The sequence below is a fragment of the Salvelinus namaycush genome, chromosome 32 (assembly GCF_016432855.1).
Source record: "Salvelinus namaycush isolate Seneca chromosome 32, SaNama_1.0, whole genome shotgun sequence".
Lineage (NCBI taxonomy): Eukaryota > Metazoa > Chordata > Actinopteri > Salmoniformes > Salmonidae > Salvelinus > Salvelinus namaycush.
In genome coordinates, this window is record NC_052338.1 from 25,092,045 (window position 1) to 25,117,100 (window position 25,056).

General features: G+C 44.2%; 1 protein-coding gene across 1 annotated transcript; it reads left to right on the forward strand.

Annotated features, from left to right (window-relative positions):
• The first annotated feature begins 1,039 nt into the window (after positions 1 to 1,039).
• hepacam2 (HEPACAM family member 2) lies at positions 1,040 to 23,904 on the forward strand. Its single transcript, XM_038972313.1, has 9 exons — positions 1,040 to 1,178; positions 12,760 to 13,119; positions 15,410 to 15,694; positions 18,863 to 19,162; positions 20,206 to 20,331; positions 22,554 to 22,575; positions 22,686 to 22,720; positions 23,125 to 23,198; positions 23,615 to 23,904. The coding sequence occupies exons 1-9, from the start codon at positions 1,112 to 1,114 to the stop codon at positions 23,747 to 23,749; spliced, it is 1,404 nt and encodes a 467-aa protein (XP_038828241.1). The 5' UTR covers positions 1,040 to 1,111; the 3' UTR covers positions 23,750 to 23,904.
• Positions 23,905 to 25,056: the final 1,152 nt, after the last annotated feature.

Below are 25,056 nucleotides of genomic sequence, written 5' to 3' on the forward strand. Positions count from 1 at the left end.
CTCTCCTTCTCTCTCTCTCTCCTGCTCTCTCTCTCTCTCTCCTGCTCTCTCTCTCTCTCTCCTTCTCTCTCTCTCTCCTGCTCTCTCTCTCTCCTGCTCTCTCTCTCTCTCTCGCTCTCTCTCTCTCGCTCTCTCTCTCTCTCTCCTGCTCTCTCTCGCTCTCTCTCTCTCTCTCTCCTGCTCTCTCTCGCTCGCTCTCTCTCGCTCTCTCTCTCTCTCTCTCCTGCTCTCTCTCTCTCTCGCTCTCTCTCTCTCTCTCTCGCTCTCTCTCTCTCTCTCTCTCTCTCTCTCTCTCCTGCTCTCTCTCTCTCTCGCTCGCTCTCTCTCTCTCTCTCGCTCTCTCTCTCTCTCTCTCTCTCTCTCTCTCTCTCTCTCTCTCTCTCTCTCTCTCTCTCTCTCTCTCTCTCTCTCCTGCTCTCTCTCTCTCGCTCTCTCGCTCTCTCTCTCTCTCCTGCTCTCTCTCGCTCTCTCTCTCTCTGTGTGTGTGTATCACTCCTTTGATATTTCAGTGTATAAATGTCTGCCTATGAGTCTGCCTGTGACAGTATGTGTCTGTTGGCTATAAATACTTATTTTGAGCATCCTTCTGCATTTTCCTCCCCTGTCTATATTGACATGTCTTCAAAACCTAAATGACATTCTCAACCTTTACCACTGTAGCTCCCTCTCTCTCTGTGTCTCTAAGCCTGTATCTAAGCTAACGGCCACATTTGTCTTTTACTAGCACTGATTTAGCTGTTAGCCGGTTTTACTTGCAATGACTATGATATGTGGTTTTCTTACTTACTTTATTTTAAGTCCCGCTGGATAAGTGTCTGCTAAGTGACTAAAATGTAATGCACTGTATCCCTGTGCCTGTATTTCACTGAGCCTGAGGACCACAGTGGAGGGTGGAGGCCAAGCGTTTCCTGTGCCTGCCAGGTGTAGGCTACCTCTCCACACTCAAGTCACGTGGGAGGGGCCTGGGTTGCTGGCTGGCTCCTCTTATTTCCCTGGCAAATGTTGTCACCACCAGTTCAGTTCCCCTCCCTCCCTCATACCTCCCTCCCTTACTGTCACAGTCTCTTTCCAGAGCAGACTACTAACTCCTCAGAGGATATAGGATACACTAATGGAGGGCCCTGGAAGAAGGACCTTTATCGCTCTGTGCCTCTACACTGCACTACTTACTCTCTCAGGTAAGAGGAAGAAATATACGGTGTGTGTCTGGTGTTACTGTCACTGTGGTCACCTTGTTGGGGATACCAGTGCAGTGGAAAGCTGAAGAGCGGGGATCTTTAGTGGTGTGTCTGAGTCCGACATTGGCAATGTCGGACGAAACAGTTATGGTTCATGTTGTTATCTGGGCATACCTGGTGATTGGTCCATTGCTGACATCTCAGCAATGTTAATTGAATGTCATTTCAAGAGAAATTCATTAAATGTTTTGAAAGTGCAACTAAAAGTAAGGACCCACATCAACGTTGCCCATTATCTTTCATTGGTTTAATCATGATCGAGCCATTAGACTGTATTTGATTTGATCAGTTATTACACGCATAATAGAATGGTACTTTTTAACCCTTGTGTAGTCTTAACATTCTGTAGACTCCCTTTGTCCTAAGGGTTAAAAATGACCCGCCTTCACTAAACACCTAAAATAAAGCAGCTTAATTGAATTTTAAACCGCAAATCTATTTTTTCATGAAGAAACAACCTGTCATTCATCACAAACTTTGTCAATATCTTGGTTTTCCCTCTTCACAATGCAGAAAGACTGCATTTAATTAGTGGACACCACTCATTTTATTACCACACCTGTCATAATTGTTTTCTTTACTAAAGTAGAGGTTTATTATTACTTTATTATTATTGCTAAAGGTACTGCGTTGGTGTAAACATACATTTTTTAGCAAGAGATAGCACTTGTATAGCCTAAGAAAGTTGCAGAAATGTGCAGAAAGTAGTTTTGAATGCATTTTATTGAAGGTAAACAATAACAGTCTTGAACTTTTTTTGGCAACATAGTGATATATTCTTATATACTGTACAATGAGGAATTCAACTACAAAATACTAGTCTTCTCCCATTTTTTTAACCATTGCCCCCACCCACAAGGTGTACAAACAACAACATTAAATAAGAATAAAATAAGATAATAGATACAAAACAAAAATGTGAAGAACATACATCAATCAACTCTAATTAGCACATGTAGGACAGTACGCAAGTGTGTGTGCATGGACTTTGCAGATGGATTTCTCACATGTGCAGCACATAGTATTTATTTTACAGTCCTTCTTTGGGGGGGCAGAATTGGCATCTCCTCCTCTTGCCTGCCCCAGCAACAAGCTTCATGTGGATCAGGACAAGATTCAGCCCCCTGAACAGCTTTCACAAGCGCTGCAGAAGCTGCTGTGCGGGGGAGGCGCTGCCTTCTTTGAATGTGTGGGGTTACAAGTGCCTTTCCCAGCTGCTCCAAGAACACCCACCTCTTGTTCCGCTTATCAGGCATCCAGGTAGGGTTGATCTTGTTCCATATCATGAAGGCATTGTATGAGGACACATCAATGATGTTATGGAAGATGACCAGGGGACACGGGCAGTCATCCTCCTGCAGCTGTAAGTTCCAATCACCTTGTCCAGGTTGTCCACGCCTCCTTTGTTGTGGTTGTAGTCCAGGATGATGGCTGTCTTCCTGTCCTCACGATCACTGATCTCAGCTGTTTTGCGCAGTGTGCTCAGGAGGACCACATTCTTGTTCCTCTTTGGGAGGTAAAAAACTAGAGTGGTGGTGGGGGTGAAGGCAAACTTTGATGAGAAGGCCTCTCTCCCCCTTGTTGTGAGGAGTGCAGGGGGGAGCTCAGGCTTGTTCTTTCTAACTGTGCCAACCATGGTGATCTTCCTCTTCAGGAGCTGCTGGCTGAGTTCAATCAGTAGCACACATAATCTACATTTCTCATTGTGTGTGTGTGTCTTTGCGGTTTTTGTGGTGTGTAAATGATTTTAGAACTGCCTGGTCAAAAATGACCCTAAGACAATCTTTGTACCCTGGTGGTGTACAGCTTTCATGGAAATATGAACAAAGGCGATGTTTCAATTTTTCTAATGTTGTGGTCAATCTAGGAAAAGTAATCAAAATGTAAGTTAAAAAAATATAATTTAGGCATTTTCTCTGCTTTTTAACATAGTGGCGGGTCATTTTTGACCCGTAAGACAACACAAGGGTTAATCATAGTGTAATAGGACAGGAATACTCTTATGCATGTGTGTTCATGCATGTCAGTCCATGTTGAGTCTATGGAAATCAGACATCTACGTAAACATATCTGACCAAATTACACATGATTTCAGTTCTGGGTTAACTGAGATGAATTCTATGGTGGTTGACTAAGTTGTTGCTACGTTGTTATGTCACATTGCAGTCGCTACCGATATTTATGATCTGATTCCCATGTTTCATATACTTTATGCTGGCTTTTATGGTTGTAACAAGGGGGTTTTAGCATTTTTATTTCTGGTTCAGACAGACAGACTTTAGACAGTCAGAAGATGGAGGAAAGACACACTGGAAAGAGTTCATCAACCAGGCCTCTGCTGACTCAGCTTGTCACGAGATGGGACCAGAAATAGGACCGGGCATTTCTATCACAAAATGGCATTTTTTTTTCACTCTAGGCCCCCGTTATTTGCCAAATATTATTATAATGGGTCAGTCCATCTTGCATTTGCCAGTATTGCCCTATGGCCAATCCTTCCCTGCTGATGATAATAGATGTCCAACAAATCTCACATGACCAGATAAGCTCACCACCGATGTCCTAACACAACAATGGAGCTCACTTCTAAGAATGTGTTCGCATTGGAGCTCACTTCTAAGAATGTGTTCGCATTGGAGCTCACTTCTAAGAATGTGTTCGCATTGGAGCTCACTTCTAAGAATGTGTTCGCATTGGAGCTCACTTCTAAGAATGTTTTCGCATTGGAGCTCACTTCTAAGAATGTGTTTGTATTGGAGCTCACTTCTAAGAATGTGTTCGCATTGGAGCTCACTTCTAAGAATGTGTTTGTATTGGAGCTCACTTCTAAGAATGTGTTTGTATTGGAGCTCACTTCTAAGAATGTGTTTGCATTGGAGCTCACTTCTAAGAATGTGTTTGTATTGGAGCTCACTTCTAAGAATGTGTTCGCATTGGAGCTCACTTCTAAGAATGTGTTTGTATTGGAGCTCACTTCTAAGAATGTGTTTGTATTGGAGCTCACTTCTAAGAATGTGTTTGTATTGGAGCTCACTTCTAAGAATGTGTTTGTATTGGAGCTCACTTCTAAGAATGTGTTTGTATTGGAGCTCACTTCTAAGAATGTGTTTGTATTGGAGCTCACTTCTAAGAATGTGTTTGTATTGGAGCTCACTTCTAAGAATGTGTTTGCATTGGAGCTCACTTCTAAGAATATGTTTGTATTGGAGCTCACTTCTAAGAATGTGTTTGTATTCACTTGAGGGGTCTTGTTTATGTAATCAAGGAAGGAGGAGGGGACACTTGAGGGTGGTGCATCAGTAGCATTCAGCTCTGCCAATGGTGCTGGTGGCCTTTATTTGGGGTCCAAACAGAGGTGTCAACAGGCGGAGTGTGTGTGTGTGTGTGTTTATAATTGTGTGTTTGTGTGTGTGTACGTGCGTGCGTGCGTGCGTGCGTGTGTGTGTGACAGTGAAGACATCCCCTCACCTTCTCAGAGTCCATTGCCTCGGTTATCTCCACTGTCACTGTCTCTTATCACCACAACAATCCCAGGCTTGTTTAGTGACAACAGTGGCAGCAGCGGGTTCAGCACACTGTCCTGCTTATTTAACAGACCTTCCCCGGCCTTATGCTGGAATACACAGCCACGCTGATGGCCTAGCTAGCAGGCCACTTGGAGTGTGGCATGGATGTGGGAAGGCCGTTTGTATTATTTAGGACATAACACCAGGCACAAGGTTAATCTATTGTGATGAACAACAGTGGCAGTCAGCAGGCCCTGGACGTCCCCCGGAGAACTGGACTGACTGGGGAGGATGGAGGGAGAGAGAGAGAGGGTGGAGGGATTGGAGGAGCGGGATGGAGGATGGAAGAGGAAGAAGGAGGGAGGGAGGAAAGAGGGGGGATGCTTGGATAGAGAGAGAGAGGTAGGAGGAGGAGGGAGAGGGTGGGAAGGAGGAAGGAAAGAGGGGAGAGGATGCAGGGAGAGAGAGGCAGAAGAAGGGAGAGAGGGAGGGAGATAGAAAATAGAGGGCATTGAAACAGAAAGGGAGAGAAAGTGATAGGGGAGCGGGGAGAGCAAGAGAGAAAGAGGTGGAGAGAGAAGGTGTGGGGGGGTTAACCTTTGGACAGCCTACCTGCCTGCTGCTGTTTAATCTGAGCTGGCAACACAACACACACATCACCTACTCCCTTCCTAATTCGAATCCTAATTTAGCCGTTGAACATCAGTGTACAATTTTCAGCGGCTAAATCATACAGCTCAAAGATGTTTGCTTTAATACCTGTTAGTAGTAATATGATAGGCTTGTCAATGTCTCACAATCACTTATGAATTGGGTTTCAGGACAGAGGTCTGGATAAAGTAAATGGAATGAATGAATAAATAGCATGACACAGATGTGTCAATCATGTAACCATAAGCGGATATCGCAGACTCTTTCTGCTTTACAGAGCTCAGCACGAAAAGGAGTCTGCACATGCTATAAAATAGACTGCTATGGCTTTCATGTTCATGAAAAGCTCATTTGTTTGTACGTGTGTTCAGGGACTGTATTTATAAAGCATACCGGAGTGCTGTAGGAGTCCTGATCTAGGTAGTAGGAGTGCTGATCTAGGTAGTAGGAGTGCTGATCTAGGTCGTAGGAGTGCTGATCTAGGTAGTAGGAGTGCTGATCTAGGTAGTAGGAGTCCTGATCTAGGTAGTAGAGGTGCTAATCTAGGTAGTAGGAGTCCTGATCTAGGTAGTAGGAGTCCTGATCTAGGTAGTAGGAGTGCTGATCTAGGTAGTAGGAGTGCTGATCTAGGTAGTAGGAGTGCTGATCTAGGTAGTAGGAGTGCTGATCTAGGTAGTAGGAGTGCTGATCTAGGTAGTAGGAGTCCTGATCTAGGTAGTAGGAGTCCTGATCTACATTTACATTTTACATTTAAGTCATTTAGCAGACGCTCTTATCCAGAGCGACTTACAAGTACATACATTCATACTTTTTTTGTACTGGTCCCCCGTGGGAATCGAACCCACAACCCTGGCGTTGCAAGCGCCATGCTCTACCAACTGAGCCACACGGGACCACACGGGACCACATCTAGGTAGTAGGAGTGCTGATCTAGGTAGTAGGAGTGCTGATCTAGGTAGTAGGAGTGCTGATCTAGGTAGTAGGAGTCCTGATCTAGGTAGTAGGAGTGCTGATCTAGGTAGTAGGAGTCCTGATCTAGGTAGTAGGAGTCCTGATCTAGGTAGTAGGAGTGCTGATCTAGGTAGTAGGAGTCCTGATCTAGGTAGTAGGAGTGCTGATCTAGGTAGTAGGAGTGCTGATCTAGGTAGTAGGAGTGCTGATCTAGGTAGTAAGAGTGCTAGTAGGGTAGTAGGAGGAGTGCTGATCTAGGTAGTAGGAGTCCTGATCTAGGTAGTAGGAGTGCTGATCTAGGTAGTAGGAGTCCTGATCTAGGTAGTAGGAGTGCTGATCTAGGTAGTAGGAGTGTTGATCTAGGTAGTAGGAGTCCTGATCTAGGTAGTAGGAGTGCTGATCTAGGTAGTAGGAGTGCTGATCTAGGTCGTAGGAGTTCTGATCTAGGTCGTAGGAGTGCTGATCTAGGTAGTAAGAGTGCTGATCTAGGTAGTAGGAGTGCTGATCTAGGTAGTAGGAGTCCTGATCTAGGTAGTAGGAGTCCTGATCTAGGTAGTAGGAGTCCTGATCTAGGTAGTAGGAGTGCTGATCTAGGTAGTAGGAGTGCTGATCTAGGTAGTAGGAGTGCTGATCTAGGTAGTAGGAGTTCTGATCTAGGTAGTAGGAGTGCTGATCTAGGTAGTAGGAGTTCTGATCTAGGTAGTAGGAGTGCTGATCTAGGTAGTAGGAGTGCTGATCTAGGTAGTAGGAGTTCTGATCTAGGTAGTAGGAGTGCTGATCTAGGTAGTAGGAGTGCTGATCTAGGTAGTAGGAGTTCTGATCTAGGTAGTAGGAGTTCTGATCTAGGTAGTAGGAGTGCTGATCTAGGTCGTAGGAGTCCTGATCTAGGTAGTAGGAGTCCTGATCTAGGTAGTAGGAGTGCTGATCTAGGTCGTAGGAGTCCTGATCTAGGTAGTAGGAGTGCTGATCTAGGTCGTAGGAGTCCTGATCTAGGTAGTAGGAGTGCTGATCTAGGTCGTAGGAGTCCTGATCTAGGTAGTAGGAGTCCTGATCTAGGTAGTAGGAGTCCTGATCTAGGAAGTAGGAGTCCTGATCTAGGTAGTAGGAGTGCTGATCTAGGTAGTAGGAGTGCTGATCTAGGTTGTAGGAGTGCTGATCTAGGTAGTAGGAGTCCTGATCTAGGTAGTAGGAGTGCTGATCTAGGTTGTAGGAGTGCTGATCTAGGTCGTGGAGTTCTGATCTAGGTAGTAGGAGTGCTGATCTAGGTAGTAGGAGTCCTGATCTAGGTCGTAGGAGTGCTGATCTAGGTAGTAGGAGTCCTGATTTGGGATCAGGTCCTCCTGTCCGTATAATCGTATCTGTCACGCCTACGGGGTGTTCTAGGTTATATATTTCTATGTTGGTGCTCTTGCTATGGTTCCCAATTAGAGGCAGCTGATGTTCGTTGTCTCTAATTGGGGATCATACTTAAGGGTTCCCTGTTCCCACCTGCTTTGTGGGATATTTTTTTATTTTATTTATTTATTATTATTTATTTATTTTGAGTCAGTGCATGTAGCCCCGTACTGCACGGTTGTTGTTAGTTTCTTGGTTTGTTTTAAGTTTCACTAAAAATAAAGATGTGGAACTCCAATCACGCTGCGCCTTGGTCCGTCTGTCCACACGATCGTGACAGTATCTCTTTCGTATCACTTTCGTATCTCTTACCCTTAGATGCTTTATGAATACGGGTCTAGATTGAATACATGTGCGACGTGTTTACACAACTCTCACCCCCAGAAACATATAGAGACTAGGTACATCTAGAATGGAACGCTAATCAGTCAGGACAAACATTGCAGTATTTAATTATTTTTTTTTTTTACTGACTTTATCATCCCTATGGGGAAATGTTGTTGCAGCATCATGTACATGTTTAAAGTGGTGTTTAAATATAGTAGCCAACAAATTAAAAATACAAAATTCCCAACAGTTACATACAGTATATACCAATGAAAGAGACTAATCTGCTAGCCTTACCAAGTGAATAGGAACATTAGCCTGTTTAGGAGGGATATCACACCTGGCACAAATGATTGTCTAGTTTTGTTTTTCCTGCTGAGGGGTGCCCTATACCTGCGCCCAGAGGGGAATAGTTCAAAGTCCGGGTACAGGGGGTGGCTTGGGTCTAAAATGATTTTGTGAGCCTGCTGAGGGCCCTGACCTTAAAGATCTGATCCAAGCCTGTCTGTTTGACTCAAAGTACCTTTCTGTGGTGATAATCCCTCTCAGCATATTTTTCTGGATGACAACAAACAATACAAAAAGTTAAAATACTCTCAATGAAAGATTTGTATAACAGAGTCAGTATAGTACAGTCAACATTAAAAGATCCCAGCTTTCTGAGAAAGTACAGTCTCTGCTGATGCATTGAGTAGATCAGGTCTGTACATTTACTCTACTGAAGCTTATTGTCCAAGAGGACACAAAGATATTTGTTGTCCTCTACAATCTCTATGTTCTGACCTCTGATAGATGTTGCAGAGGTGGGTGTTGTTCGCTTCCTGAAGTCGACGCACATCTCTTTGGTCTTGTTGGTATTGAGGACCAAGTGTGATTTGTCACACCACTCTACAAGGTCATCTAGGACCGGGCCATGATGTTCCTCGTCATCATGCAACAGGCTGATCAAGGCAGTGTCATCAGCGAACTTAACGAGGTGTCTGTCAGGATGGGAACTAGTACAACTATTAGTGTACAAGATGTACAGGAGTGGGGACAAAACACATCCCTGAGGAGAGCCTGTGTTGGTATTGCGTATGTCCGACACGTGGGGACCCACCTTGACCCGCTGTGACCTCTGGCTCAGGAAGTCCAACAGCCACAAAACCAGTCCCCCATCTAAGGAGTCCCTTATGAGTCTCTGTGCCAGAATGTAGGGCTGGATTGTGTTGAAGGCAGAAGAATAGTCAACTGCCATGGGATTTAGCACCCTCTACATGTCTATAGACCATGTTGAGGAGAGTAAGAATGGCACCATCAACTCCTCTGCTGGGTTGATAGGTTACTGAAACGGGTTGAGGAACTTCCGGGTGGCGCTGAGGATATGACTTAACGGGTAGGAAACACAGTGGCCCAAGACATGAACAGGTCACTCTGAGATTATTTGTTAAAATGTTCTTTCTTTCTGTATACCTCACTCTATATATCCTCCCCTCCTCTATCATACTCTATCTCTCCTCCCCTCCTCTATCATACTCTGTCTCTCCTCCCCTCTATCATACTCTCTCTCCTCCCCTTCTCTATCATACTCTGTCTCTCCTCCCCTCCTCTATCATACTCTGTCTCTCCTCCCCTCCTCTATCATACTCTGTCTCTCCTCCTCTCCTCTATCATACTCTGTCTCTCCTCCCCTCCTCTATCATACTCTCTCTCCTCCCCTTCTCTATCATACTCTGTCTCTCCTCCCCTCCTCTATAATGCTCTGTCTCACCCCTTCCCCCCCTCTATAATGCTCTGTCTCACCCCTTCCTTCCCTCCTCTATAATGCTCTCTCTCACCCCTTCCCCCTCCTCTATAATGCTTTGCCTCACCCCTTCCCCCCCTCCTCTATAATGCTCTCTCTCACCCCTTCCTCCCCTCCTCTATAATGTTCTGTCTCACCCCTTCCTCCCCTCCTCTATAATGCTTTGTTTCACCCCTTCCCTCCTCTATAATGCTCTGTCTCACCCCTTCCTCCCCTCCTCTATAATGCTCTGTCTCACCCCTTCCTTCCCTCTATAATGCTCTGTCTCACCCCTTCCTCCCCTCCTCTATAATGCTCTGTCTCACCCCTTCCCCCTCCTCTATAATGCTTTGTCTCACCCCTCCCCTCCTCTATAATGCTCTGTCTCACCCCTTCCTCCCCTCCTCTATCATACTCTGTCTCACCCCTTCCTCCCCTCCTCTATCATGCTCTGTCTCACCCCTTCCTCCCCTCCTCTATAATGCTCTGTCTCACCCCTTCCCTCCTCTATAATGCTCTGTCTCACCCCTTCCTCCCCTCCTCTATAATGCTCTGTCTCACCCCTTCCCTCCTCTATAATGCTCTGTCTCACCCCTTCCTCCCCTCCTCTATCATGCTCTCTCTCACCCCTTCCTCCCCTCCTCTATCATGCTCTCTCACCCCTTCCTCCCCTCCTCTATCATGCTCTCTCTCACCCCTTCCTCCCCTCCTCTATCATGCTCTCTCACCCCTTCCTCCCCTCCTCTATAATGCTCTGTCTCACCCCTTCCTCTATCATGCTCTCTCTCACCCCTTCCTCCCCTCCTCTATAGTGTTCTGTCTCACCCCTTCCTCCCCTCCTCTATCATGCTCTCTCTCACCCCTTCCTCCCCTCCTCTATCATGCTCTCTCACCCCTTCCTCCCCTCCTCTATCATGCTCTCTCTCACCCCTTCCTCCCCTCCTCTATAATGCTCTGTCTCACCCCTTCCCTCCTCTATAATGCTCTGTCTCACCCCTTCCTCCCCTCCTCTATCATGCTCTCTCTCACCCCTTCCTCCCCTCCTCTATCATGCTCTCTCACCCCTTCCTCCCCTCCTCTATAATGCTCTGTCTCACCCCTTCCTCTATCATGCTCTCTCTCACCCCTTCCTCCCCTCCTCTATAGTGTTCTGTCTCACCCCTTCCTCCCCTCCTCTATCATGCTCTCTCTCACCCCTTCCTCCCCTCCTCTATCATGCTCTCTCACCCCTTCCTCCCCTCCTCTATCATGCTCTCTCTCACCCCTTCCTCCCCTCCTCTATAATGTTCTGTCTCACCCCTTCCTCCCCTCCTCTATCATGCTCTCTCTCACCCCTTCCTCCCCTCCTCTATCATGCTCTCTCTCACCCCTTCCTCCCCTCCTCTATAATGTTCTGTCTCACCCCTTCCTCCCCTCCTCTATCATGCTCTCTCACCCCTTCCTCCCCTCCTCTATCATGCTCTCTCTCACCCCTTCCTCCCCTCCTCTATCATGCTCTCTCTCACCCCTTCCTCCCCTCCTCTATCATGCTCTCTCTCACCCCTTCCTTCCCTCTTCTATAATGTTCTGTCTCACTCCTTCCTCCCTTCCTCTATCATGCTCTGTCTCACCCCTTCCTCCCCTCCTCTATCATGCTCTCTCTCACCCCTTCCTTCCCTCCTCTATAATGTTCTGTCTCACCCCTTCCTCCCTTCCTCTATCATACTCTGTCTCACCCCTTCCTCCCCTCCTCTATCATGCTCTGTCTCACCCCTTCCTCCCCTCCTCTATAATGCTCTGTCTCACCCCTTCCTCCCCTCCTCTATAATGCTCTGTCTCACCCCTTCCCTCCTCTATAATGCTCTGTCTCACCCCTTCCTCCCCTCCTCTATGATGCTCTCTCTCACCCCTTCCTCCCCTCCTCTATCATGCTCTCTCACCCCTTCCTCCCCTCCTCTATAATGCTCTGTCTCACCCCTTCCTCTATCATGCTCTCTCTCACCCCTTCCTCCCCTCCTCTATAATGTTCTGTCTCACCCCTTCCTCCCCTCCTCTATCATGCTCTCTCTCACCCCTTCCTCCCCTCCTCTATCATGCTCTCTCACCCCTTCCTCCCCTCCTCTATCATGCTCTCTCTCACCCCTTCCTCCCCTCCTCTATAATGTTCTGTCTCACCCCTTCCTCCCCTCCTCTATCATGCTCTCTCTCACCCCTTCCTCCCCTCCTCTATCATGCTCTCTCTCACCCCTTCCTCCCCTCCTCTATAATGTTCTGTCTCACCCCTTCCTCCCCTCCTCTATCATGCTCTCTCACCCCTTCCTCCCCTCCTCTATCATGCTCTCTCACCCCTTCCTCCCCTCCTCTATAATGCTCTCTCTCACCCCTTCCTTCCCTCTTCTATAATGTTCTGTCTCACCCCTTCCTCCCTTCCTCTATCATGCTCTGTCTCACCCCTTCCTCCCCTCCTCTATCATGCTCTCTCTCACCCCTTCCTTCCCTCCTCTATAATGTTCTGTCTCACCCCTTCCTCCCTTCCTCTATCATACTCTGTCTCACCCCTTCCTCCCCTCCTCTATCATGCTCTGTCTCACCCCTTCCTCCCCTCCTCTATAATGCTCTGTCTCACCCCTTCCCTCCTCTATAATGCTCTGGCTCACCCCTTCCCTCCTCTATAATGCTCTGTCTCACCCCTTCCTTCCCTCTATAAGGCTCTGTCTCACCCCTTCCTTCCCTCTATAATGCTCTGTCTCACCCCTTCCTCCCCTCCTCTATCATGCTCTGCCTCACCCCTTCCTCCTCTCCTCTATCATGCTCTGTCTCACCCCTTCCTCCCCTCCTTTATCATGCTCTGTCTCACCCCTTCCTCCCCTCCTCTATCATGCTCTGTCTCACCCCTTCCTCCCCTCCTCTATAATGCTCTGTCTCACCCCTTCCTTCCCTCCATCCTCAGAAGTAAACTCAGAGATCGTCCATATTCCGTCCGTGCTCCATGGCGTCAAAGGGAAGTCCCTCCTCCTTTCCGTGGAGACTTACTTCCGATTGGAGGACGTTGAGATCCAGGGCAGCTGGTACCAGACCCGGCCAGGGGGCCCCAAAACCCTGCTGGTGACATTCCACAACCACACAGTCATCATGCTGGCCTCGATGAGACACAGGAACCGCTACTTTTTCCAGCCCCCCAACGCCTCTCTCCTGATCCCCAGACTGGACGAGGCGGCGGAGGGAGACTATCACCTGGACCTGGACATTCACTTCCCCCAGAGACAGGAGCTCGTCCGGGCCGAGAGGACTGTCCACGTCACCGTCGATGGTGAGTTAGTTGACACCAGAGAATCTTATCTGTCAGTCTGTATTGTCCTTTATAGATTTATTAAAGCAATATAAAAGACATATTAAGAGGGTAAGAAATATATTTATTTTAGCCTTTTAAAATCAAATCAAATCAAATTGTATTCGTCACACGCGCCGAATACAACTGGTGTAGACCTTACTGTGAAATGCTTACTTACAAGCCCTTAACCAACAATGCAGTTCAAGAAATAGAGTTAAGAAAATATTTACTAAATAAACTAAAGTAAAAAATAAAATAAAAAGGAACACAATAAAATAACAATAACTAGGTGTTACGGCTGTCGTCGGAATGAGACCAAGGTGCAGCGTGGTAGGTGTACATTTTGAATTTATTAAATGAACACCAAAAAAAACAAGAAAGATAAACGACACGCAAAGTATTGTAGCGCTAAACCAGCAACTAACAAAAAAACAAGATCCCACAACAGAAAGTGGGAAAAAGGGCTGCTAAGTATGATTCCCAATCAGAAACAACGATAGACAGCTGCCTCTGACTGGGAACCATACACGGCCAAAAACAAAGAAATAGACAACATAGAATGCCCACCCCAAATCACACCCTGACCTAACCAAATAGAGAAATAAAACGGCTCTCTAAGGTCAGGGCGTGACACTAGGTTCCTTCAGTAACTAGGTTCATTCAGTAACTAGGTTCCTACAGTAACTAGGTTCCTTCAGAAACTAGGTTCCTACAGTAACTAGGTTCCTTCAGAAACTAGGTTCCTTCAGTAACTAGGTTCCTTCAGAAACTAGGTTCCTACAGTAACTAGGTTCCTTCAGAAACTAGGTTCCTTCAGTAACTAGGTTCCTTCAGAAACTAGGTTCCTTCAGTAACTAGGTTCCTTCAGAAACTAGGTTCCTTCAGTAACTAGGTTCCTTCAGAAACTAGGATCCTTCAGTAACTAGGTTAATTAAGTAACTAGGTTCCTTCAGTAACTAGGTTCCTTCAGTAACTAGGATCCTTCAGTAACTAGTTTCCTTCAGAAACTAGGTTCCTTCAGTAACTAGGTTCCTTCAGTAACTAGGTTCCTTCAGTAACTAGGTTCCTTCAGTAACTAGGTTCCTTCAGTAACTAGGATCCTTCAGTAACTAGGTTCCTTCAGTAACTAGGTTCCTTCAGAAACTAGGTTCCTTCAGTAACTAGGATCCTTCAGTAACTAGGTTCCTTCAGTAACTAGGATCCTTCAGTAACTAGGTTCCTTCAGTAACTAGGTTCCTTCAGAAACTAGGTTCCTTCAGTAACTAGGTTCCTTCAGTAACTAGGTTCCTTCAGAAACTAGGTTCCTTCAGTAACTAGGTTCCTTCAGTAACTAGGTTCCTTCAGAAACTAGGTTTCTTCAGTAACTAGGTTCCTTCAGTAACTAGGTTCCTTCAGTAACTAGGTTCCTTCAGTAAATAGGTTCCTTCAGTAACTAGGTTCCTTCAGTAACTAGGTTCCTTCAGAAACTAGGTTCCTTCAGTAACTAGGTTCCTTCAGAAACTAGGTTCCTTCAGTAACTAGGTTCCTTCAGTAACTAGGTTCCTTCAGTAACTAGGTTCCTTCAGTAAATAGGTTCCTTCAGTAACTAGGTTCCTTCAGTAACTAGGTTCCTTCAGAAACTAGGTTCCTTCAGTAACTAGGTTCCTTCAGTAACTAGGTTCCTTCAGTAACTAGGTTCCTTCAGTAACTAGGATCCTTCAGTAACTAGGTTCCTTCAGAAACTAGGTTCCTTCAGTAACTAGGTTCCTTCAGTAACTAGGTTAATTAAGTAACTAGGTTCCTTCAGTAACTAGGATCCTTCAGTAACTAGGTTAATTAAGTAACTAGGTTAATTAAGTAACTAGGTTCCTTCAGAAACTAGGTTCCTTCAGTAACTAGGTTCCTTCAGAAACTAGGTTCCTTCAGTAACTAGGATCCTTCAGTAACTAGGATCCTTCAGTAACTAGGTTCCTTCAGAAACTAGGTTCCTTCAGTAACTAGGTTAATTGAGTAACTAGGTTCCTTCAGTAACTAGGTTCCTTCAGTAACTAGGTTAATTAAGTAACTAGGTTCCTTCAGTAACTAGGTTAATTAAGTAACTAGGTTCCTTCAGTAACTAGGTTCCTTCAGTAACTAGGTTAATTAAGTAACTAGGTTCCTTCAGTAACTAGGTTCCTTCAGTAACTAGGTTAATTAAGTACCTACAAAGATATGTACTTTTGTGGCTTGCTTGGCTGCACTTAATATGTGCCTATCATCATCCTACTGTTTCATCTCTCCCCTTCTCCAGTACCTGTGTCCACTCCAGTTATCCAGAAGACACCATCTTCTACAGTTGTTGAGGACAAGGAGAACGTGACGTGGACCTGTAGGGTGGAGAACGGAACCAGGGTCCAGTACCAGTGGCTGAGGAACGACATGCCCCTAGATGCTAGTGATCGCCATCAGTTTTCCCAGGACAACTCTACTCTGGTGATAAGCCCTGTGAGGAAGAAGGACATTGGACAGTACCGCTGCCTGGCCAGGAACCACATCAGCCAGAGACAGAGCCACACCCTGGACCTCAGTGTCTTCTGTAAGTACTGAAGTTCTGTCTATAACAGCACATTACTGTAGTTCTGTCTATAATATCACATTACTGTAGTTCTGTCTATAATAGCACATTACTGTAGTTCTGTCTATAACAAAACATTACTGTAGTTCTGTATATAACAACATATTACTGTAGTTCTGTCTTTAACAGAACATTACTGTAGTTCTGTCTTTAACAGAACATTACTGTAGTTCTGTCTATAACAGCACATTACTGTAGTTCTGTCTTTAACAGAACATTACTGTAGTTCTGTCTTTAACAGAACATTACTGTAGTTCTGTCTATAACAGCACATTACTGTAGTTCTGTCTTTAACAGAACATTACTGTAGTTCTGTCTATAACAGCACATTACTGTAGTTCTGTCTTTAACAGAACATTACTGTAGTTCTGTCTTTAACAGAACATTACTGTAGTTCTGTCTATGACAGAACATTACTGTAGGTCTGTCTTTAACAGAACATTACTGTAGTTCTGTCTTTAACAGAACATTACTGTAGTTCTGTCTATAACAGCACATTACTGTAGTTCTGTCTATGACAGAACATCGCTGTAGGTCTGTCTAAAACAGCACATTACTGTAGTTCTGTCTATGACAGAACATCGCTGTAGGTCTGTCTAAAACAGCACATTACTGTAGTTCTGTCCTTAACAGCACATTACTGTATTTCTGTCTATTACTGCACGTTATACATTATATTTTAGGTCATTTAACAGATACTCTTATCCAGAGCGACTTACAGGAGCAATTAGTGTTCAGTGCCATGCTCAAGGGCACAGCAACAGATTTGTTTCGCCTAGTCGGCTCGGTGATTCAAACTAGCAACCTTTCAATTACCTGCCCAACGGTCTTAACCACTAGGCTACTTGCCACCACTATAAAAATTTTGTACAAATGTCTCAGACATACAACTACTTCACAGGCAACTACGTCTCATACAACTACTTCACAGGCAACTACGTCTCATACAACTACTTCACAGGCAACTACGTCTCATAAAACTACTTCACAGACAACTACGTCTCATACAACTACTTCACAGACAACTACGTCTCATACAACTACTTCACAGGCAACTACGTCTCATAAAACTACTTCACAGACAACTACGTCTCATACAACTACTTCACAGACAACTACGTCTCATACAACTACTTCACAGGCAACTACGTTTCATAAAACTACTTCACAGACAACTACGTCTCATACAACTACTTCACAGGCAACTACGTCTCATAAAACTACTTCACAGACAACTACGTCTCATACAACTACTTCACAGACAACTACGTCTCATAAAACTACTTCACAGACAACTACGTCTCATACAACTACTTCACAGACAACTACGTCTCATACAACTACTTCACAGACAACTACGTCTCATACAACTACTTCACAGACAACTACGTCTCATACAGCTACTTCACAGACAACTACGTCTCATACAACTACTTCACAGACAACTAAGTCTCATACAACTACGTCTCATAAAATTACTTCACAGACAACTATGTCTCATACAACTACATCTCATAAAACTACGTCTCATACAACATGGGTCACAATAGAACATAATGTTTGTTATTCATGAGCTAGTCAATGCAGAATACATGTAAAAATTAATAAATAAGAGCCTGGGGAAAGAACTTAATGACTCAACTTCCCGCACTGTATTTTCCACATTTTACAGAAGTGTAAAGACTTCCATCCTCCTGGCCTTCTATGAGTAATACCAGTATGTAAATTCAAACCATAAGAGAGCTCAGTGAGGTCTGAAAACAGAAGTGACTGAAATTTGCATGGGAGTCTGACAGAGGCCCACTGTTCTGTGGCGATACTATCATGTCAGTACTGCAGTATCGCTATCGGGCCTCCGTTAGGTTAAGGAAACCAGGCTGGTTGTGGCAGGTTTGGAGGTTAGCCGACGTGGAAGGATACTGTTGACATATGTTCAGACATTAACCCACTCTACAGTTGAAAACAAGACAACAAATGTTGTAGTAGGCCAATTTGCAGTCCAATTATGCTAAATGCATTTGCTAATGGTTGTATGTTGAGATGCAGTCAGAGGAAAGGGATTTAATAGATGGAACTTCTTTGCCTTAACATCTTATATTTTTTAGATAAATACACTGCTCAAAAAAATAAAGGGAACACTTAAACAACATAATGTAACTCCAAGTCAATCACACTTCTGTGAAATCAAACTGTCCACTTAGGAAGCAACACTGATTGACAATACATTTCACATGCTGTTGTGCAAATGGAATAGACAAAAGGTGGAAATTATAGGCAATTAGCAAGACACTTGTTCTTAACTGACTTGACTAGTTAAATATTGGTGGAGTGCTTCAGAGATGGTTGTCCTTCTGGAAGGTTCTCCCCCATCTCCACAAAGTAACTCTGGAGCTCTGTCAGAGTGACCATTGGGTTCTTGGTCAAGGCCCTTCTTCCCTGATTGCTCAGTTTGGCCTGTATGTCTTGTAACCTGATTTGTAGTGGTGAAGAGCCCAATGCTGCCTCACAATAGGATGACATGTTTGGTCATTTAATGACATTCTGAATATATATGTATCTTTTTTTAGAATTATAATTTTTTTACCCCTTTTTCTCCCCAGTTTCGTGGTATCCTATTGTAGTTACAGTCTTGTCCCATCGCTGCAACTCCCGTACGGACTCGGAAGAGGCGAAGGTCGAGAGCCATGTCGAGAGCCATGACCCTGCCAAGCTGCACTGCTTCTTGACACACTGTTCGCTCAGTCCGGAAGCCAGCCGCACCAATGTGTCGGAGGAAACACTGTACAATTGGCGACGGCATCAGCGTGCATGCGCCAAACTCTCCCCTAACCCGGACGACACTGTCCCAATTGTGCGCCGCCTCATGGGTCTCCTGGTCGCGGCCAAATGCACACAGCCCGGGATCGAACTCGGGTCTGTAGTGACGCCTTAAGCACTGTAATGCAGTGCCTCAGACTGCTGCGTCATTTAGGAGGCCCTGACATTCTGAATTATTGCTAATAAAACAATTTATCCTAGCTGCCAAAGGATCCTAGCTTTCCACAGTCCCAATAGAGCTTGAAGTCGATCATAAAACTATGTTCCCAGGGGCCGGTTTGTGACAATATGAACCACTCTAATATCTCCCAGATGGCCCCTACAACCTGGCTGTGAAGTCTGACCATGGTCTGCGAACTGGAGAGGTCTTCACAGTGAACCCTGGTGAGCTGGTGTTCTTCGACTGTCAGGCCGACTCCAACCCTCCCAACAGCTGTATGTGGATCTCTAAGACCAACAACGCCACTGAGGTCATCACTGTGGGACTGCGCCTGGAGGTCACCTCCTACAAACTGGCCCAGGCCGAGGAGTTCCTGTGTAGGGCGTTTAACAATGTGACCCAGAAGCAGGACGAGACCCAGTTCACCCTGGTGGTGGCCAGCCTGGGGACAGGTGGGTAGAGCTGGCCTGGGGTGCTGGAGGGAGCGTAGGAGGGCTTGGGAACACACACACACACAGCCCTGGGGTGCTGGCATAGCGTAGGTGGAACTGGGAATCAGGTCTGAGTACACACTGTGCACATTATCATGCCATAAGGTACCAAGGTGAAGACCTACATTTGTAACCTACGTAGTTTATAAAGTATGACTTTTCTAAATATGAGCAGTAACCTTGCTTGCTGAGAGTCCAAATGAAAGGTACATTTAGAACAGAGCCCGTTAATCCACCCACACAAGGTGAATCATAAATATTGTATTTCTCCTTAGTTGCCAAGTCCTGGTCACTCTGGCCTGTGTAAAAGTCCACTGGCTCTATGGGAGAGTAAACAGAGAAAAATAACAGCTGGTCTCATTGTTGACCATGTTTTACTGCATGTGTGGAGTTTCTATGCGTAGGTGGTTTCAGGCTCCAAATTGAAAAAGATACACATAATCTTGGCTACTGTATAGCAAATAACGCTGCAAATATATATATCCTATTAAGAATGATCTAAAAAGTCGATGAACAAACTAAACACACTAACTGTCCACCAGGTCTGGGTTGACAGGTTTACTCTCACCTTGGACTCTTCTCAAATTCGTACAATTTTGTCACTAAACCATCAGGGCCGGTTTCCCAGTCACAGATTATGCCTATTCCGTAACTAACAACCATTCTCAATAGCAATTCTCCATTGAAAGGGCTTCTTAGTCCAGGACTGGGCTTATTCTGTGTCTGGGAAACCGGCCCTGTTTAAAGTTTTGAAATTTTACTCTGACTGTAACAAAACAAACTTTGTTTATAGAGTGTTTTTCAATGACAGATTAACAAAGTTCCACTCAAAATTAATAAAAGGACTACAGAAGATACAGAGACAGAAAAATTGAGATGGAAAACAAAATAGCTATATAAAATCATACATTAGAAGATAGTTTTAGAAAAGTGGATTTTGAGGAGCGGTTTTTAAAGAGGCACTGATTCTGCAAGAGTTTATGGTTGTTCTCTTTCATTTGTAGGACAGGAGAGATATGTCCAGGAGAGCAGATCATTCTCTCCTCTGGCTGCCATCACTCTGTCCTGTCTGTTCATTAGCTGTATGTTACTGGTCTACTTCAGAAGGAGTTGTCATCATCCCAAGAGAGGTAAATGTTATGGTTACATTCATTATGACTTAGGGTGATAGCAGCAACTGTAAACACAGTAGAAACTAGACACTACTGTAGCTACTAGACACTACTGTAGAAACTAGACACTACTGTAGAAACTAGACACAACTGTAGAAACTAGACACTACTGTAGAAACTAGACACTACTGTAGAAACTAGACACTACTGTAGAAACTAGACACTACTGTAGGCACTAGACACTACTGTAGACACTAGACACTACAGTAGACACTAGACACTACAGTAGACACTAGACATTACAGTAGACACTACAGTAGACACTAGACAATATTGAAGATAATAGACACTGCAGTAGACATTTGACACTACAGTAGACACTAGGCACCACACTAGACACTACAGTAGACACTGTTGTAGATACTAGACACTAGACACTACAGTAGACACTAGACCTTACTGTAGACACTACAGACACTACAGTAGACACTATGCACTACCTACTGTAGCCACTATACACTACAGTAGACACTACAGTATACACTAGGCACTACACTAAACACTACAGTAGACACTGCTGTAGATACTAGACACTAGACACTACAGTAGACACTAGACACTACTGTAGACACTATACACTACAATAGACACTACAGTAGACACTAGGCACTACAATAGACACTACTGTAGATACTAGACACTAGACACTACAGTAGACACTAGAGACTACTGTGGACACTAGACACTACAATAGACACTACAGTAGACAAGAGACACTACAGTAGACACTAGGCACTACCGTAGACACTACAGTAGACACTAGGAACTACAGTAGACACTAGGCACTACAGTAGACACTAGACACTACTGTAGACACTAGACACTACAAAAGACACTACAGTAGACACTAGGCGCTACAGTAGACACTACTCTAGATACTATACACTAGACACTACAGTAGACACTAGACACTATAGTAGACACTAGACACTACAGTAGACACCACAGTAAACGCTAGACACTACAGTACACACTAAACACTATAGTAGACACTAGATACTATAGTAGACACTAGACACTACAGTACACACTACAGTAGACACTAGACACTACAGTAGACACTAGGCACTACAGTAGACACTACTCTAGATACTATACACTAGACACTACAGTAGACACTAGACACTATAGTAGACACTAGACACTACAGTAGACACTACAGTAGACACTAGGCACTACAGTAGACACTAAACATTACAGTAGACACTAGGCACTACAGTAGACACTACTCTAGATACTATACACTAGACACTACAGTAGACACTAGACACTATATTCAACACTAGACACTACAGTAGAGACTACAGTAGACACTAGACACTACTATAGACATAGACACTACAGTAGAGACTACAGTAGACACTAGACACTACTATAGACACTAGACACGACAGTAGCCACTACAGTAGACACTAGACACTACAGTAGACACTACAGACACTACTGTAGACACTAGACACTACTATAGACACTACAGACACTACTGTAGACACTAGACACTACAGTAGACACTACAGACACTACTGTAGACACTAGACACTACAATAGACACTAGACCTCACTGTAGACACTAGACACTACAGTAGACACTAGACATTACAGTAGACACTACAGTAGACACGAGACAATATTGAAGACAATATACACTGCAGTAGACACTTGACACTGCATTAGACACTATGCACTACCTACTGTAGACACTATACACTTCAGTAGACACTGCTGTAGATACTAGACACTAGACACTACAGTAGACACTAGACACTACAGTAGACACTAAACACTACTGTAGACACTCGACACTACAATAGACACAACAGTAGACACTAGACACTACAGTAGACACTGAACACTACTGTAGACACTAGACACTACATTAGACACTACAGTAGACACTAGACACTACATTAGACACTACAGTAGACACTAGACACTACAGTAGACACTAGACACTACAGTAGACACTAGATTGTGTTAACTGTACAGTACATGATAATCATCTGCTAATGTTACAGTATGTCAAACTCAAACAGCATCTGTGGCAAAATGACATGTTTTTCTGAGGAAAGGCATTCAACTTAAAACATCCTGAAATCTTGCCTGTAGGGTAAAATACAAATAGTTGTTGTTATTAAAGAGTAAAAGATGTAATATTAAAACCTCTACTGTTCCTTTTACAGTTCTCATGAACATCTATAACAGGTAAGACCATTACTGATCAGTGCTTACACATGAATAAAGATAACCTCTGTCTAGGTAGCCTACATACAGTAAATGGGTTTAATTAAAATGACTTTGCCTCTCCCATGCAGACCTTTGACAGAACAGAGAGGCCCACACCGTTCGGGTAAGTTTTCTCTCTGCACCTGCAATGTTTACCTTATACCCTTACGTTCCTGCCTGTTGTTAGGCAGTGTCGTGTACATAGCCCTAGACAAACAATACTCCTCATAAACCCTTCACTAACATAGAACATTTACAGTAATCATACTTGTTTGTCTTATGCAGGCGTATTAGCCCATAAACTCGGTTGCTGATCTCTTCACGTTTTAGTTTAATCTGTCTGTGCTTTAGTGAACTGAGTTCAATACATTTAACTATGGTGGGGCGGTATTCAGTTTTGCCCAAACCAAAAGTGACACGTCCTAAATAAAATAACCTACTAGGAAGGAACAAGAAACAGGAAGTAAATAGAGAGGACACTACATTGACACCAAAAAGTCTATCAGGTGAACTACATTGTACTTGCAGGTCATGAGGATGCAACGGAAGACTTTGGCATCTATGAGTTTGTCTCTATACCTGGGAAAATGGAATCTACACAGGTATGTTGTATGTCTTGCAACAATGCAGCTTTGTACAATAGGCCTAGTTTTCTGTAGGAACACCTCTTTGATATTGTAGTGAGCCTCATTAATGAGCCCACACTAGGCTACCTAGCGTGTGACAGGGAGCCTAGCGATTAAGAGCGTTGGGCTAGTAACCAAACATTTGCTGGTTTGAAACCAAGAGCCGACTAGGCAAGGCACTTAACCCTAACTGCTCCTGTAAATCTCTATGGATAAGAGTGTCTGCTAAATCATTAAAATGTAAATGTGCAACCTCCCCATAAGGTTAACTGTATTGGAGGAATGCTTAACGTGTTTTCCTTTCACACATGTGACCCGGGTTCTATTCCCACTCCCTCCATTTGCTATAACATATAGTGTCCCTGAATGTGTTGTTTGTTTTCATTTCCCAGGCATCCAGCAGATCTCTGGCACACCTAGAGTCTGTCCAGGATTTGCATACCACCATCTATGATGTCATCAGGCACATCCCTGAAACTCCCACGCTGGCTACCCAGAGTCTGCTGGGAAAGCAGTGTGAAGGTTAACCAGAGACCAGAGTATCCCAAATTGCATCCCAAATTGAACTATTTTTCCCTATATAAGAATACATATATCCTGAGTGTCGCAGCGGTCTAAGGCACTGCATCTCAGTGCTAGAGGCGTCACTACAGACCCTGGTTCAATCCCGGGCTGTATCACAACCGGCTGTGATCGGGAGTCCCATTGGGCGGCGCACAATTGGCCCAGCATCGTCCAGGTTAGGGGAGGGTTTGGCCTGGGTAGGCCGTCATTGTAAAAGAAGAATTTGTTCTTATCCTACTTGCCTAGTTAAATAAAGATTAAATAAAAATACAAAAATTTGTGCACTACTAGGGGCGGTAAGTAGTGCATTATATAGTGTTAAGAGCATTGGGCCAATAACTGAAAGGTTGCTGGGTTGAATCCCCAAGCTAAATAATCTGCAATGTGCCATTGAGCAAGGCACTTAAGCCTCTGGCACAGTTTCAACATCCTACTTAATATTTTCTAATAATTATTTAAATTTAAAGAACAAGAGCTCATAAATATTTTTTCTCTCTTCAAATTCTATATTTATTCAATGTGCTATTTCAAGCTGCCTCTGGAAGTGGGCAAGAATATTTGGATGAAGGAATTATCACATTGCATGTGAGATACTGTCTGATGGAGGTGTTGTATAACATTATTTTTCAGCATGTAAATACAACATCTGCTCTACACTGTACTTACTTTATTGTTTTGTTTTGAAAGAAATTCCATTTTATTTTAGTGAATATGTTATGAGTCCTATCCTCCTGTCTTTTTCTGAATGTAGCAATTTTGTTGATCTTGACATTGCCAAGTACACTCCACCGGAGTGTGAAATGCCAGATGTGTTGTTGCCTGTCTGCAGAGTATTGTACAGTTTCCACTTACAGATATGCACTTTTTGTATTTGAATAAAGATTTATAACAATTTGAATAGCTTGATTCAATAATTAACTATATGATAAATGTTTTCTGCCTCCCATAACGTCTAAAATGAATAACTTTAGTGATGTCAGATGTGTTGTGAACGGTTGTCCGTTATTCTGGTGGTGAATGCAGTGCTATTTAGTTGTGTCACTGGTCTGATCAGGTCTAGTCTGTTCTAGTTTGTTTTGGTCTAGTCTGTTCTGGTTTGGTGAGAGAGAGGGAACGACAGAAGGAGAGTTCAGCGTGTGGTACTGTGCCTTCCACCTGCTCCTGCTGACTCCTAGTCACGAATAATCTATGTATGTGTGTGTGGGAGGGAGGTTGAGTGGAGAGTGAGTGAGTGAATCTTAATTTAGATGCATGACTCAAGCAAAAGCAG